At 42.2% G+C, this 14639-nt stretch overlaps 1 protein-coding gene across 14 annotated transcripts in view; it reads left to right on the top strand.

The window, feature by feature from the left end:
• The window catches only part of LRCH3 (leucine rich repeats and calponin homology domain containing 3), a 64243-nt gene extending 50160 nt beyond the window's left edge, over nucleotides 1-14083 (top strand). For 7 of the 14 annotated variants that reach the window (XM_027647209.1, XM_027647216.1, XM_027647210.1 and 4 more), the window contains 6 exons: nucleotides 1-49; nucleotides 551-664; nucleotides 1277-1395; nucleotides 2913-3050; nucleotides 5247-5324; nucleotides 7570-14083. In XM_027647209.1, coding sequence (XP_027503010.1) covers nucleotides 1-49; nucleotides 551-664; nucleotides 1277-1395; nucleotides 2913-3050; nucleotides 5247-5324; nucleotides 7570-7770 — 699 coding nt within the window. In that variant the 3' untranslated portion in view covers nucleotides 7771-14083. The remainder of the gene's footprint in view (nucleotides 50-550; nucleotides 665-1276; nucleotides 1396-2912; nucleotides 3051-5246; nucleotides 5325-7569) is intronic. The other 7 variants (XM_027647211.1, XM_027647220.1, XM_027647222.1 and 4 more) reach the window with 3 other exon arrangements.
• Nucleotides 14084-14639: the final 556 nt, after the last annotated feature.

Raw genomic sequence — 14639 nt, forward strand, 5'->3', positions numbered from 1 at the left:
AGTGATGACAGATCTACCATCTCCTCTGGTTCACCTACCACTCAGACAGGTAACAGGGAAGGGAAGAAAAATTTCTGAAAAATAAGATCAAAATGCCTGCTTGCTTCTTTGTCCTATGAAGAGAAGGGAGCATCTGTTCCTATCTCTGTATGTGGCACTGCTGTGTTTGAGAATTTACTGAGTTATTTGGGTCTCCTTAGAAAAACGTGAGGGAAGAGACAACAGGGATGAAGCATGTCCTCAGGCAGAGCGTAGGGTTTGGCTGGTTTAGGCCTTCATGCAGGCTTTGACACACAGATGCATTCAGCAAGAGTCAGAACAGTTGTTGGAATTGGTATGTGGAATGTGCTTTGCATGCAAGTGTCCTTGGAAGTGCCTTTTCCTGCTCTGTGCTTTTATCATGCATGGCTGTAATTTATTTTGTCATTATTACATAAAAATTTTTGGTTTGTTCTTTTTAATTACCACATTGCTGAACCCATTTCCTATTTAAACTCTAACCATTTCCTTCTTCCTCCTTCCTTTCCTGTGCCTTTTCACATTTGTTTAGTCCACCTTTCCCCTCCATATCCTGGCCATGCAGCCCCGCCTTCCTATAGAAACCCTTCCCAGCGACCTGAGAGTTTCCTTTTCCGAACAGCTGTCAGGGATGAAGCCAAGAAAGGTAGGTTATGTAGCTCAGAAAACAGCTAGTTTTGCTACATTATATTGACATCTGCATTACCTGGGGTTGGCAGTGTTTGGTTACTTCAGGTCTTTATCATCAAACTGCTTTTAGAGTTCCATTTGTAGACAGGTGGCATTACATACTTTGTGAACAAACTGTTTTGTTTAGAGCTGTCAGATATTCCTTTGTCATATCTGTGGAAATATGAGAATTTGTTCTTCCTGGTCTGTGCTTGCACATGGGCCACATAAACCTTCAACAACTGGTGAAGGCAGCTTGATAAATTTTGCACTGCACAGTAGCATACACCAGAATTGCAATTTCTGGAGAAAGACTGAACCACTTCAACATACCGCATCTGGCAAAACTTTGTCCTCATTTGTGCGTGACTATTACCCAACAGAAAGAACAGAATCTCAACAGAAAGAAAAACGTGTTAAAGAACACCTCCTTTAGATTAGTAGAGCATTAGTTTGATTAATAATTAAAGGCAAGAAAGATTTGTGGAGAGGAATGTACTGTCCCTGTTCTTCACGTGCGGTGCAGCACCAAGTGACATGGAGCAAAACGGTGCTTAGTGATTTTCTTTTCTTCATGCTTCTCTTCTAGCTGTGGCTTCATCCTCTACCCGTGCCTTGTCTCCTGCTAATGATTCTGCAGACCCTCAAGTGAGACAAAACTCCAAACAGCGAGAGGAAGAGTTGGAGCTGATAGAGCAGCTTCGCAAGGTGAGTGCTGCCAGGAGCCAGGATGTGGACATTGTAGTAATTGTGTGACCTTGCTCAATCTGCCTTTGTCTTCTGCACCAGTTTCACTGACCCAATACGGTGCACAGTTGACCAAAATTAAGTGGCATGGTACAGTCTATGTGGTTCCTTCAGATTGGTGCAGTGGTGTTCACTTGGTTGTTTGTGGTAGATAAAGTCAACTTCAAATTCTGTAAGATAAAGTATGCTGACTCCTGCTTCTGAGTGTCCAGTGAACTCTGCTTTTAACATGAATTTGTGCTTCCTTTCTTCCTCATCAGCTTTTACACTTGTAAGGAATTCCCTGGAAAATTGCCTCACTGTCCCCTTTTAATCCATTTTTTAAAACTCCTCTTTGCTGTAAAGCCCACAGAAAAGCAGACAGAGTGCAGAGACTGCTGCCAATCATGCTGACAGCATGGTTTCCTCGTGTGTTCTGGATCTGTCTATTGATTCTTGCCTTATCCTTAGTTAAGTGCAGAACATTTGAGGCACAAATGTTTCTTATATTTGCACTTTTTGTCTGTCTAGGACCACCATGCTCCTATTTTGTCTCCAGATACAACAGCAATAAACATGAATATTGAAAATGCCACATGGCATTAAGGTACTGCCCTGCTTTGCCCCAGACTTGTTTCTGGAGAACATGAAGGGATTCTTTGAGGTGCTCCCATTAATTGTTGGAATTTTCCCAATAAATAAGAATTTACTTGTTGAAGCTAATATTAAAAGCCGTAAGCATCCCAGATGGACAAAGAGAATTTCTTCTCTTTGTTAAAGTAAGGACAATCTTTGTCTAAAAGGAGAAAGTTACCTCAAGTAAAACAAAACTTGGTGCTGTCTGCACACCCTCTCTTCTTTTATCCCAGAATGTTCAGTATGTAGTCTGTCTCTTGTTCTACTTCCCAGGTAAGCTTAAATCTTTTTTTAATACTTAAAAATTTAGATACAGTATTAAAAGTAAAATTCACACAGCATTATTTTAAATAGTTTGAAAGCTGAATTGAATTTTTATTCATTCTCTTACGCAAATGCTATAACTACCTCCTTTTTAAAGGACTGTTTATGCTGAGTAGTTCAGATTTTTATTTAAAGGTAAAAATGTTGTCTTGACTTTTGTTGACTGTGTTGTCCTCCAATCCACAAAGACAATTATTTTCACTTCCCTTGGCAGAACTATTCTCTGAGAATGTGTAGGGTTAGGAATACTGTTCCTAGATCCTGATTTCCATAATTTTTGAATAATGGTTGTATTAGTCCACTGTGCTGTACGGTGAAACTGTTCTGCATTGAACTCACCTGCTCCCAGACTGTGGCCAGCTCTGGGCCTCAGCAGTGCACAGAGCTTCCCTTGAGGTTATTCAGAAGGCTGGAAATGCCATGAGGGTGGACAGAGCTGGAATGCAGGAGCTCTGCCTTGTACAAACTTGTGCAGAATGGATCTGTTGGAGGAAGCCAGCCCTCAGTCCCTGTGTGTGTCCGTGTCCGTTTCTCTGCAGAACATCGAGTCGCGGCTGAAGGTGTCGTTGCCCAGCGATCTGGGAGCCGCTCTCACCGACGGGGTTGTCCTGTGCCACCTGGCCAACCACGTGCGGCCCCGCTCTGTGCCCAGCATTCACGTCCCCTCCCCTGCTGTGGTAAGTGTGTAATAATGACAGTATTTTATAGCTGTCCAGAATAACATCCAACAGAGTCCTGTGATCCAGACAAAAATGCTAAACCGAGTGTTCTCTGTGAACTTACATGATAAAAAAGCAACCATCTGTCCTGTTTGAAACAGGTCTGTCGTGTCATTAAAAGAAATTCTGTTTGGGTTTGTTTCATTTAAATGAAGTTACTTCTGACACAGATCGTAAGCAAATGTTAACATTTTCAAGTCCTCCCTAAACATGTTAACTTGAGGACTAGTGAAGTAAGAGTTCATCATGAAAACTGAAATAGGATATTTCAAAAGATCGAAACATCTGAGAAGTTCAGGAAAACAGATAGTGGGGAATTACAACATTCTCTACAACAAGTAGGATCCCATTACACAGGGCAATGAAAACAAGCAGAGGGACTAAGTTGATTCCCGTGTCCACTTCACAGCACTAGAAATTCCTCTGGTCAGGAATTTTAGCAGAGCACACTCAAACTCCTGGAACTAAACAAATCCAGTTATACCTCTGTGATAACAGGAAAAAAAGGTGGTTGTGTCAGGGGACTGTTGAGAGCAAGGAGGGAAGCACACAGAGAAGTTTGAAAATTTCTGAAGTTGTTTCTCTTACCCTGCCTGGCTCACTGTTTCTGGAAAGCACTGAGCGTGATATGTTTCTGGCCACATTACTGTGTATCATTTAGGGAAAGCACAGAATTAGGGAAAGGTCAAAAACTGCAAGATAACAGCAGATTATTTACCTGATCTGTGTTTGAAGAATTCAAAGTTCAGTGAAAATATTTAGGATCAGCTACTTAAAAGTAGTGTGGACAGACAAATTGCTTGTTATGCACCTTTAAATTGTATGAATAAAGGAAAAAACTGAAGACTGAGGGAAGAAGTTGAAATATGCATGTAGTGTTCACTTATCCTTCTTTTGGAGTCATTCTTTGTGTTGGTTGGAATTTGAAGTGGCACTTACAGGGCTGCCGACGGTATCATTGTGGTTCCTCTCCCTGGGACTCGATGGGAACAGGCAGATGCCCTCGTTATTTTGAGAAGGATTGAACTGGACACGGCAACATTTTAGGCAGATTGTGGAGTCCTTCAGAGCAAAGGCATGTAGCAACTGCTCAGAAGACTTGCGTCACTGAGAAGATCTTTTCAATGGCCTGGTTTTGTGAGCTCCGGAATATTCTGTGTGAGGAATTAAATCATGGCTTTGTCATGTGAATCCCAAGGAAGAAGCAGCCTTTAGTCGCATGGCTCCAGGAGCAGAAGAGGCACAGTGTCATTCCCCAGGCACAATGTGATCTTTGTATTCCCTTCATCCTTTGGGAGAAAGAAGTCAGTGCTGGCCTTTAACCTGCTTCCTTGGTGGGGAAATGCAGCATATGGAGGGGAGAGAAGAAGCCCCAACACTTATGGAAGTGTTGAACTCACAGGGGCCACTGGCTGCTGCTACATAGACTGTGAGTAGCTTGTCCAGGGGAGCAGGGAGCTTGTGTCTCTTGAACCAGAAAGGAATAAGCTTCGAGAACAGAAACAAGACAGAGCCTGTGCTGTGGTATATCTGGAGAGGTGTGAAAGCTGACTGCAGAAAACCCCTCACTTGAAAAAATGCCAGTGAGTGCAGTTCAAACAGCTACATCAAACACATCTACAAGAGGCTGACAAGCAGCAAACTTCAATTATTTTTTGGTTTCATCTAACTTTTTTTTTTTAACTCTTCGTTAATTGAAGTAGGGTTTGGTATTTATATATTTTTGCATTGTAGTAATCCACAATAGACTCTAGATTGCTTCATATAATGAAATTGCTCTGGAATGACAGCATGAAAGCCAGTGTGCTGGTTTTGGCTGGAGTAGAGTTAAACCATTTTTTACAATAATCGTGTAAAAGTGTTAGCCAGTTTTATATAACACTGTGTATATAAATATTTTAGAGCTTAGGATTGTTCTTTTTTAAAAAACATTCAGCATTCATAACTTTGCTTTTCATAAAACAGCTTTGAAAATTGGGCTTGATTTTCTAAGTAAAGCAAATTTCAGCAGAGCCTGCTTTGAGTTAGACAAGCTTATGCCAGTGCAGTATGTTTTTGGCAAAGAGATTTATTAATAGTTTTATTTAAATAAAAAATAAAAATCTTTTAAAATCTTGCCAGTTAAGAACACTATATGCCTTTGCTTTTTTGCAGCCTAAACTTACAATGGCAAAATGCAGACGAAACGTGGAGAATTTCTTGGAAGCTTGCAGAAGGATTGGAGTGCCTCAGGTACGTATTTCTGCTATCCTGATATAATGTTGCAGATGCAGTTTTGTATGGGCTTCAGAAAATAGAACCTTCTTTGAAAGTTTGGATTAAAACAAAATGATCAAAAGTTGAGAAGGTTCAAGTCTAAGCTGTCCTGCAATGCTGATCAGACTGATCTTGCAGGGTCTTCCAGAGCCAAATGAAGTCAGATAGAGTTTATCAGAGGTCTGAGTCACTGTTGTGCCTCAAATTCATAATAGCTGATGCAGGTCAATTCTGCTTTTAGAACTGGAAGGTTTTTCTCAAAAACCAGTTACGTTTTCTTAAGATTAGATATGTGGCAGCTTAAATGTGGGATAAAATTTGGGTAATGTTTTGCATGTGTTGTTTACATTCCAAAGCTTTTCATATTCCTTCACAATAATTCTCTTACATGAATGTCTCTCCTGTGTTACCAATATTTGCAGTGTTATGGGCCTTTCTCTGGTGGTTGGTAGCTGTCTTTGCATAGACCCTAATTCTTTTGTTATGTACCAGTGGTACAAGTCTGTCTTTGCTATTCCTTGTCCTCTTTTGAAACTCAGAAGATCTAGGAGGTGGGAACATATAAAATAGTCCATCTTACCCTGTTAGTCCAGTTATGCTGTTTTATGCTGTCCTGTGCTTTGCACTTTGTCTTACCTAGCAGCTGTCTCAGTAGAAATAGTTTTAATACATTATGTTTTTCTGAATTTTTCTTTAAGTGCACTAATTGATTTTGGGTTGTTAGGCTGCTAAGCATTAATGTTTCTGTTGTAGGTGGTGGTTTCTTTCTTTAGTATTCTTAAAGGGAAAAGTGGCTCATGTGCCAGATGCATCTAAAGGCAGCTCTTCAGTCAGTCATGCAGGGTTTTCTGGTGCTTTCAGGTAGTTTCATTTGCAGGCATTTGAGCCACAGGCATTTTAGGATGCCATGTTTATTGAGCTGTGTGGCAATTTCACGTGGCTCAGTGGTGAATTGTGTTGGAATGTGGTAGGGAGTTCTAAGTGATTGTTATTACTTTGAGGTCCTGCACTGTTTTGGTCCCCTAAGAAACTTTGGACTTTTTATCCCAGCAGAGCTGCACAATATAAATTCATCTGGGGCAAAATTGTGCAGTTCCATCCCAACTTCCCTATTTATAGCTCCCTCAAGTATGAAGATGTAATTTTTATGGGATTGCAGTACAGAGCAGATCCCTGGAATGACCCACAATTAAACAAACAAAAAAGCCAATCAAGAAAAAGTCCCTCGTAATCCCAGGCTGCTCTAGCTGCTGCATCTACTGTCTGGGACTCTCCTGTTTTTCTCATGTATCTTGTTTTAATGTGAAAGAGTTCAAGGAGAGTCCCTCTGGGAAAACTTCCTGGAACACCCCCACCTGAGCTCTAAAGTTACTCTCACATGTCTGCATTACATATCCACTGAGATGTGAATGTAAGATACCTGTATGTAAGAGTGGCGTGGCAGCCTAGTGTGCTTTTCTTCAAAAGATGCCTGCAGATATTTCCTTTCATTTTAATACTAATTACAAAAATAAAAGGCTTTCTGAAAGCATGGATCTATGTAGGAATATTTACCTTCTAAAGGGAAAGCTACTTTTAGAAAAGGCTGATTACAGGCACTGCAGCGGAGCAGCCATTTCTGTAGGACCTTTTGTGGTTAAAGCCCTTGGATCAAAAGAAATGGCAGCTGAACAGCTTGATACATGCATCTAGATTTCACTGATTATAGCAGCTACCTGTGGGAAAGGGAGGGGAAAAACACACAGTGGGAATAGTTACAGAACTCTTAAACTCTAATTAGTAATAGATATTTCTGCAGGATGCTGCATTCAGGCATCAATTACACATGAATAATTCCGTGTCCTGCCGTTTTCATTAACTAAGTTACATGTGGAGGCTGAGCTTTGGTGAGTACTCAGTGCCAGCAGCATCTCAGAAACCTGTAACCTCTTCATTTCTGGAGAAAAATGATTTTCACTAAAGTATGTGTAAACTGCTGTTTTTAACAACAAGGAATAGTTTGAGCTGTACAAGTGACAGGCACCTCACTGACATTGAGTTCTTTGCAATGGGAGTCTTGCAAATTTGTGTGTGAGAATTAACCAGCTGTGATGTGCTTCTCAAACATGTAGGTTGTATCTGAGATGTCTGATAACTGACTGCTTCGTGGATGTTGCTATGGCTCACTGACTGACCTTTTTTTTCTGTCTGTTTTCCCTTCCTGCTCACACACTCTGGACAGGACAATCTTTGTTCCCCTTCTGACATTCTTCAGCTAAACCTCAGCGTTAAAAGAACAGTTGAGACTCTTCTTTCCCTGGGGACAGATTCAGAAGAATCCAGTCTTGTCTCCCTTTCCGTTCAGCTCTGGGGCTTTGTGGTGTTTTACTGTACTCTAATGCTAACGCTCTGTATGTTCTATCGCTGGGTCTGTTTTCTCTAGCTGAGGGATAGTGGTGCTGCTTCCTCCCTCCATCGCTCCGGTGCTTGGGAACAGATTTTGGGTTTTGTCAAGACTGTGTGTATGAAGTGCTTTGTTTCCCACGGATGGGACAGAGGTGACAAGTACAATGTGTAAACACATTGGTGCACCCACACAACCATCTGTGACCTCATTCACATTTGTATTTGCTGTGTCACATTGAGCAGATAAAATGCTTTACAAGGGAGGAGGTGCAGTCCCTGGGGTAGACCTGAGACTGAGCTGAGGACATGGCTGCATTCTGTAGTCTGCTGACCCATGGTGCAGTATTAGGAAACTGCATTGTCAGGCTGTGCCTCTGTTTCCCCATCTGTATAATGGGAATTGCACCCACTCTGGTAAATCTCCCAAGGGTTATCTGATGGAAAATGTTAAACAATGTGAAGTATTTTTTTCAGTGTCAGTGTTCTTGATGAGATCTCACAGTCTTAGGAGACACGGTCTGGTAAGTTTTGTCCACAGATCTTTGTAGCTTTATTTTTTTCTTAACCCCAGTTCCTTATCCTGCTTCTGAAAGCATTTGATGTCTCAAATTTATAGACCCTGTTTTATTACTTTGACTCAGGATTTTTAAAATAACTGTCAGTGAATCCTGAGCTGCTTGAACTTCACAACAGTTCAAGCAGGAAATTTTCAGAGAAATGAAGCCCTTCAGCAGCTTTAAGTTTTCTGGCACAGAAAGAAGTCTTTTAAGATTCTATCAGATGCTACAGAATGTCATAGCAATTTACTGTGCTCTGGATAAAACTCACCAAAAACTTGTTGAGTTGCCGCTGGATCCTGGGCGCCCCAACATAAGCTTGTTCCATGCTTATTCCCTTCTTCCTCTTACCCTGTCATTTTCAGAAACCTTTGTATCATGCAATTGCAGAAGTATAAGCCCCAGCTGCACAAGCACTCTTCACTGTTTTACAAAACTCAGGAAGTCTTCCATAAAGCTTCACAGCTTTTCCCTCCCCAGGGAAAGCATCCTGGTGCTTTAATGCTTTAATGTCTCAGGGACACCTCAGAGCTTCAGGGCACTCCCGGTGTGTGTGTAACAGACCGTGTCTCCTCAGAGTGGAGATTGATTCAGGCAGCTCTGCTCAGAGACCAGTGTCAGGTAAGTGTTCAGTAAATGGCTGTTCCAAATATGTCTTCAATAAATTTCTGTTATATCTGCAAGTGCAGTAAATGGCTTGTAAGCCCAGTGCAAGTGGTGTTGGCCTTCCAGCAATAACCTGGAACAACTCTGAAGCACAGTTTAAGACACACAAGAGTTCAGTTGCAAATGTGGTCACTACCAGTAAAATGTGTTATGTGTATGTGGATCTCACAAGCTCTTGTACCACAAAGTGAGTATTTAACAAAGGAGCAAGTCAAAGAGCTGCTGCTCTCTGTCCAAGACACACAAAGTGTTCTGTCCAAGCCAAACATCGCTGAGGAAAGAGGGGACCTTTGACAGGGGGAGATTGTTTTATTTTTAAGTAAGCTATTTTTGCACTGCTTACTGGTATGAACTAGAATGAACTCGGTTCCTATGTTTCTTAACTTCTAGTGAACACTGTGATAAAAGCTGCAAGGGGTTTTACACTAACAGTGCCTTCCAGTTTTTAAATTTTGTTTGTCATTACTGTCTGTGGTATGGAGTCATTCCAAAGCTTTTTCCCTTATCTGTTTGCATACATAAGGAAAAAAGATAAGGCATATTTCCTCAAGTTTACAAGTATTTTCTTAAAAAGCACACTTTTTTCAAATTAACATAAATTTGCTGGAAGAAAAATGTATTTTAGCCTGATCATATGTGGCTTCCTGTGAGAATTTCAGTCTGGGTTCACTTGTTTTCTCTCCACTCGGAGCTTTGCGGGAGGAATGTTGGCTGCCACTGTTTGTGCTGAAGGATTTCTTTAACATCAGAAATCAGTAAAGACTCAAGGAGTGGAGAAATGCCAGTTGGTGCGAAAATAACACATGAAAAATAGTCTCTGTAGCTCTATAGGAAAGACACACTTGGGTTGTTTTCTACAGATACAGAGAACTGTTGGACATGTATCCTGGCTGTTGTGGAGTGAGGATGGCCAGGAGTGCCAAGGACTTCTGTAGGATGAGGCTTTAAGTACATCTTAGACTGAGAATAGCAGAACTGTTAATAAACACTTTGAAACCTCTTTTTGCATTTTGCGTATTCCTCTTATTCCTCAGAAAGATTATGGGGGTCGCCCGCTAAGCCGGGGGCACTTCTGGGACATGAGTGAGTGGTGGTGACTCATTCCCTGCTCACTGCAGGGCTCCCCTCAGGCTGTAGCTGACAAGGCTTGTCCTGTGAGGACTCCCTCAAAAAGGGGTGTGATTTGGAAAGGAAGCTGTGCTGCTGTGGTTCCTCTCCTGCTCTGTGTTGCAGCAGGTTCATCGTGTTGAAGCAAAGCTTCCCCCTCCTCAAGTTCATCTGCTTTTGGTTTCATAAACCACTGCAATGTCAGTGTGGGCAGAGATGGAGGACAATTTGTTATTCCCCTCTTCTCCCACAATCCTTTTTCAAATTCTTATTTGTAGAGTTTTTTAATAAATGAACACAGGGATTAGCTGAAGGCCACCTTCTTTGAATAGTCAAGGTCATGGTTCTTTAGTCACAAGCAGAAATTTCATGTCCTACCCCTGTGTGTGTGTGCTGCCTGTCCATAACATTTCATATTTCAGTCACCTTTTGCTTAATTTTTTTTTTCTTTTCAGTTGAGTGGTTTTCATCCGTTTTGTTTTTGTCTTTGTTTTGTTCCCCATTCAGGAGCAATTATGTTTGCCTCTGCATATTTTAGAAGAGAAGGGTTTGACACAGGTAGCTGTGACTGTCCAGGCGCTCCTGGAGCTGGCACCCCCAAAGCAGCAGCCACTTCACCACTTGTCTGCTGTGTAAAGACCTCCGGGACCTTTTGGGTTACCTTGGCTAAGCAGAAGGACCTGAAGACTTTACTGCCCATGCAGTGCATCCAAACACACAGAGCTCTGTTCTAAGGAAATGAGTTTCCGTGATTCCTGACAGGAATGTTTTACTTCATTTCTCCATTTTTTTTGGAGATCACAACAGTTTCCAGTAACATTTTTTACTACCAGTTTTTTTGCCCCTTATTTAAAAAAAATGAGGGTTGGGAGGAGGGTAAGGAATTGCAGTGGCTGGCTGTTGGAGCCAGCTGTAGAAAATGACCTTGCAGGTGGAAGATATGGATGTAGAGGTAGGAAAGCAGTTCCTAGAGGAATTTGTAAAAAAAAGGATGTTGCTGCAGTGGGCACATGGGGAATTAAATTTCTTTCTTTACCCACAGAGTGCAAAGAAATGGAGTTTCTTTGCCTCCAAAGAACAACCGCTATTTCTATTATAATATTTTAAAAATTGCATCACACAATCTTAACTTGCAGTGTTGGGAACAGGGTAAAACCTCACAGAGTTGTAACTCGTGTTGGCATGTCCTCATTACTAAAAGTTGAAGAAAAAGAAAATTTCCCAAGGGAAAACTTACTGCCTGTTTTCTCCACCAAAAACACGTCAGTAAAAGATAGTAAATCAGATCTGTCCAAACTGTGTTTAATCCCATCAGAATTCTCGCTGGGTTCACGCTCTGTTGGGGGTTTAACATGTCTTTATTGGAACACTTCTCTGCCATCAGTGGGTGGAGATCGCTGGCTCACCAGAATCACGTGTGTATTTCTCTGCAGTGTGAACAATCCCAGCCTGCCTTGCTGCTCTCTAGGAGCCCTTTGTCAGCTAACTCATTCATGAGGGGCTGAAGCATCCCCTGCAGGCACAGAATGTATTAGGGTTAGAGCCCAGTGAGATCCCGAGGTGGGCTGGGTGTTGTCAGAGCAGGGCCTGTGCAAACACAGCTTCTCTTTGGGGGGTTTGACAAGGCTTTCAATAAAGCCCTTTATCGTTGGAGTTTATGTAGAGAGATGTGGTGGTTTTACTTCCTCTTTCCTTAACATAAAAATGGAAATTCAGTGTACAGGAAGGGGAGAGGCAGCCGACAAGTTTTGCATTTTCTTGGAAAACTGATGTGCAAAACAAGGACAGCTCTGTGTGCTCTGCTCCTAGTGAGGAGGCCAAGCTCACTACCAGATCAATTACAGTAATTTTTTTTTTCCCCAAAAAAAAGACCTCACAAAATCCAGCTCTCCACCCATGCAGTTCCTCTGTCAGGTTTTGCCCAATTTCAAGCATCCCAGAATGTTGTGCTACTAATACATGGTGCTTCGGGTCTGAAAGCAACTGCAGGCATCAGTGGTATTCCATTTGGGGATGCATTTGAAGCAGAATACACCAAGAGGATTTTATGCAGATAAAGAAAGAAGAAATGGGAACAGGTTAGCTAAAAGTCATTTTTGCAGAAGTAAACCTGTGGTGGGAGCTGCCAAGGACTTGTCTTAGCTGCGTTTTTTCCCTTTTGATTTGCAGTTTTGTGTCCACTTTGTTTTGCTTCATGTATTTCTTTCAAGGTCCATTGTGGTGACTGTTGAATCCCTTATTTCACGTCATTATTTTGGTTGCTTCTTATTGGCATTGATTGATCATGCTGCAAGTGGAGAAAACACCTGGAGGGTGTTTAAAACTGCCCAGCTGCAAAGAGAAACCTCCTCATGCTCTTCCTGAGCCCTGCAAGGAATCGATGCCTAAAGGTGCCAGTAACTCACAGTACACACAGGAAGAGCAGCTCCAGACGGGCATTCTTTCCCCCTGAAGTAGCTCTTGTGTTTCACTTAATTTTGTTTGTGAGGAGTGTTCTCATTCTCAAAGGGTTACATAGAGGTGTCTGAAGGCTCTGCTGCAGTTTGCTGAGGGGAAGGTTCTGCCACTTGCTGGCAACAGCACAGACACAGGAGTTCCTGGTGTGTTTGTCTCTGCATGTCATCTGAGAGAGGGGGGCACTGACTTCATCTTGGTTTCCACCATTAGGTCACCTGTATTGTTACAGGGACATGTTGCATTTAGCAGCACACCCCTTGTGGGCTATTTAAATATTCCTGTTTGAAGAAAACCAGTCCCTTCATGGAATTGCAAGGGTGTGGTGATTGCTTCAGTCCAGCTTCCAGCACTTAAAAGAATGAAACTTAATACTGTTCAGGTTGGTGGAAGTTTGACATTTCATTAATACTAGTTTTTAGCAATTAATGTGGTGGGGGCTCGAGTCTGGCTGGCAAGAAAGGGCTGTTTGCTTTGCCTGTGGCTCTCAGCCTGGCTCTGTGCGAGCCCGTGGAAGGGCTGTGTCTGGGCAGGTGGGGGGTCCCCAGCACTGGGTACTTGGTTCTAAGCAATGTTCACTCTGGCAGTTTCAGTGTAGGGGATCGTGTTAGTTTGATGTTTGTAATCCTGTGTTTTCATGCTGGCAACCACTAAATCTGGTCCAGATGTTTAGGACAAAAATCCAAACCTGAAGTTTCATCATACGGTTTATTTAATGTGTTACACCAAATTGACTTCAGTTCTCTCTTGCAAAATGGGTTGGGATTTTCCAGTGTATTTATGTGCAATTTTTGTTGTATCCCGTGAAAAGAATATCTGAAAGAAAACATGTATAAAGTTCCTTGTTAAAGCAAAGAGGTGATTGTCTTTCCTCTCTGGGGCTTTTGTGTTGGAGGATGTGGGAGGGACCCATCTGAGTGTTCCGTGCTGCTGGTGTTCCTGCACTGAGTGTGTGGTGTCACCATCCACCCTCAAACCTGGCGAGCCCTGGGCAGCGTCTGAGGCTCAGCGAGGTTACACACTCCAGATGGAGCATCCCAGCCACTGGGGGCTCGGGGCAGAGCAGAGTTTGGGTCTTCCCCCTTTGAAGGGGAGGCTTTTGAGAGGCCCTGCCACCGGTGTCCCACTTCAAATCCATCAGAGACAAGTCTTTACAGCACCAGAGCACCTCTGTTGGAGCACCTCTGGTAACAGCAGGATGGCAAACGGTATTTTTACCCTTTTATGACTATAAATGGTTCTTTGAAAAACTGTTTCAGAAACAGAGGACTTGAAAGGTGAATTTGGACATCTAAAAAATGCTTTTGTATAGATACTGTGATGTTTTACAAAGTGATCTAATTTTGTTATTTCTGAAAACAGTGTAAACGTGTAATTAATAGAGGATTTTAAAGCTTCATCCTGTGCTGTATGTCTGTAAATACATTCCATAATTTCTGTTACATATAAATGTGTCTGAATATTGTATATTTTAAGTTGCCTGTATTCTGCCAGTAGTGTGAACGTCTAGCACATTGATAATATAAAAGGAAACCATGGATATTTGAAATAAAGTTTTAAAACTCACATGAATTACAGCATTTCTTCCTGATGTTTTTCTGTTGAATCAATGAATGTCACATCTTCTTTGTCGGGTGTTTATTCCCCTTCCACATCATCACAGTTGGCATTTGATGGACCTGCTTTGGTTCTCTACTTTTTGTAGATCCTTCTGAGTCCCTTCCAACTGAGACTATTCTGGGTTTGTTCTTAGCCAGAATGTTTACTTCTCTTTTTGTCCCTCCTCACCACTAGTTTGTATATTTAAACAAAAAATAGGACGCAAGGCCTATAAATTGCCAGAGTTCCACAGACCCTCCCTGCCTGTACAGGCTGTGTTATCCTATGCTGCTCTTCCCTGCTCACCAAGCTGCTTCAGCATCCTTGTCTGACCTGGTGATTCCATCAATCACGTGGGAGAACTCCATTCCTGCCTCTGTCAGGGCTGCCCAGCTCTCTCCAGATGTTTATTTCTGCCCCTCAGGCTAAAGCCTCCTCCTAACCAGCTTCCCAATCTCCAGCCTTTCTTGTCCATTTAATTCCCAGGAAAACTCTTTCTCCAAAGGGCTCACAATTTCCCTGC

Source organism: Corapipo altera, unplaced genomic scaffold (genome assembly GCF_003945725.1).
Source record: "Corapipo altera isolate COAL_440 unplaced genomic scaffold, ASM394572v1 113, whole genome shotgun sequence".
NCBI classification, from domain to species: domain Eukaryota; kingdom Metazoa; phylum Chordata; class Aves; order Passeriformes; family Pipridae; genus Corapipo; species Corapipo altera.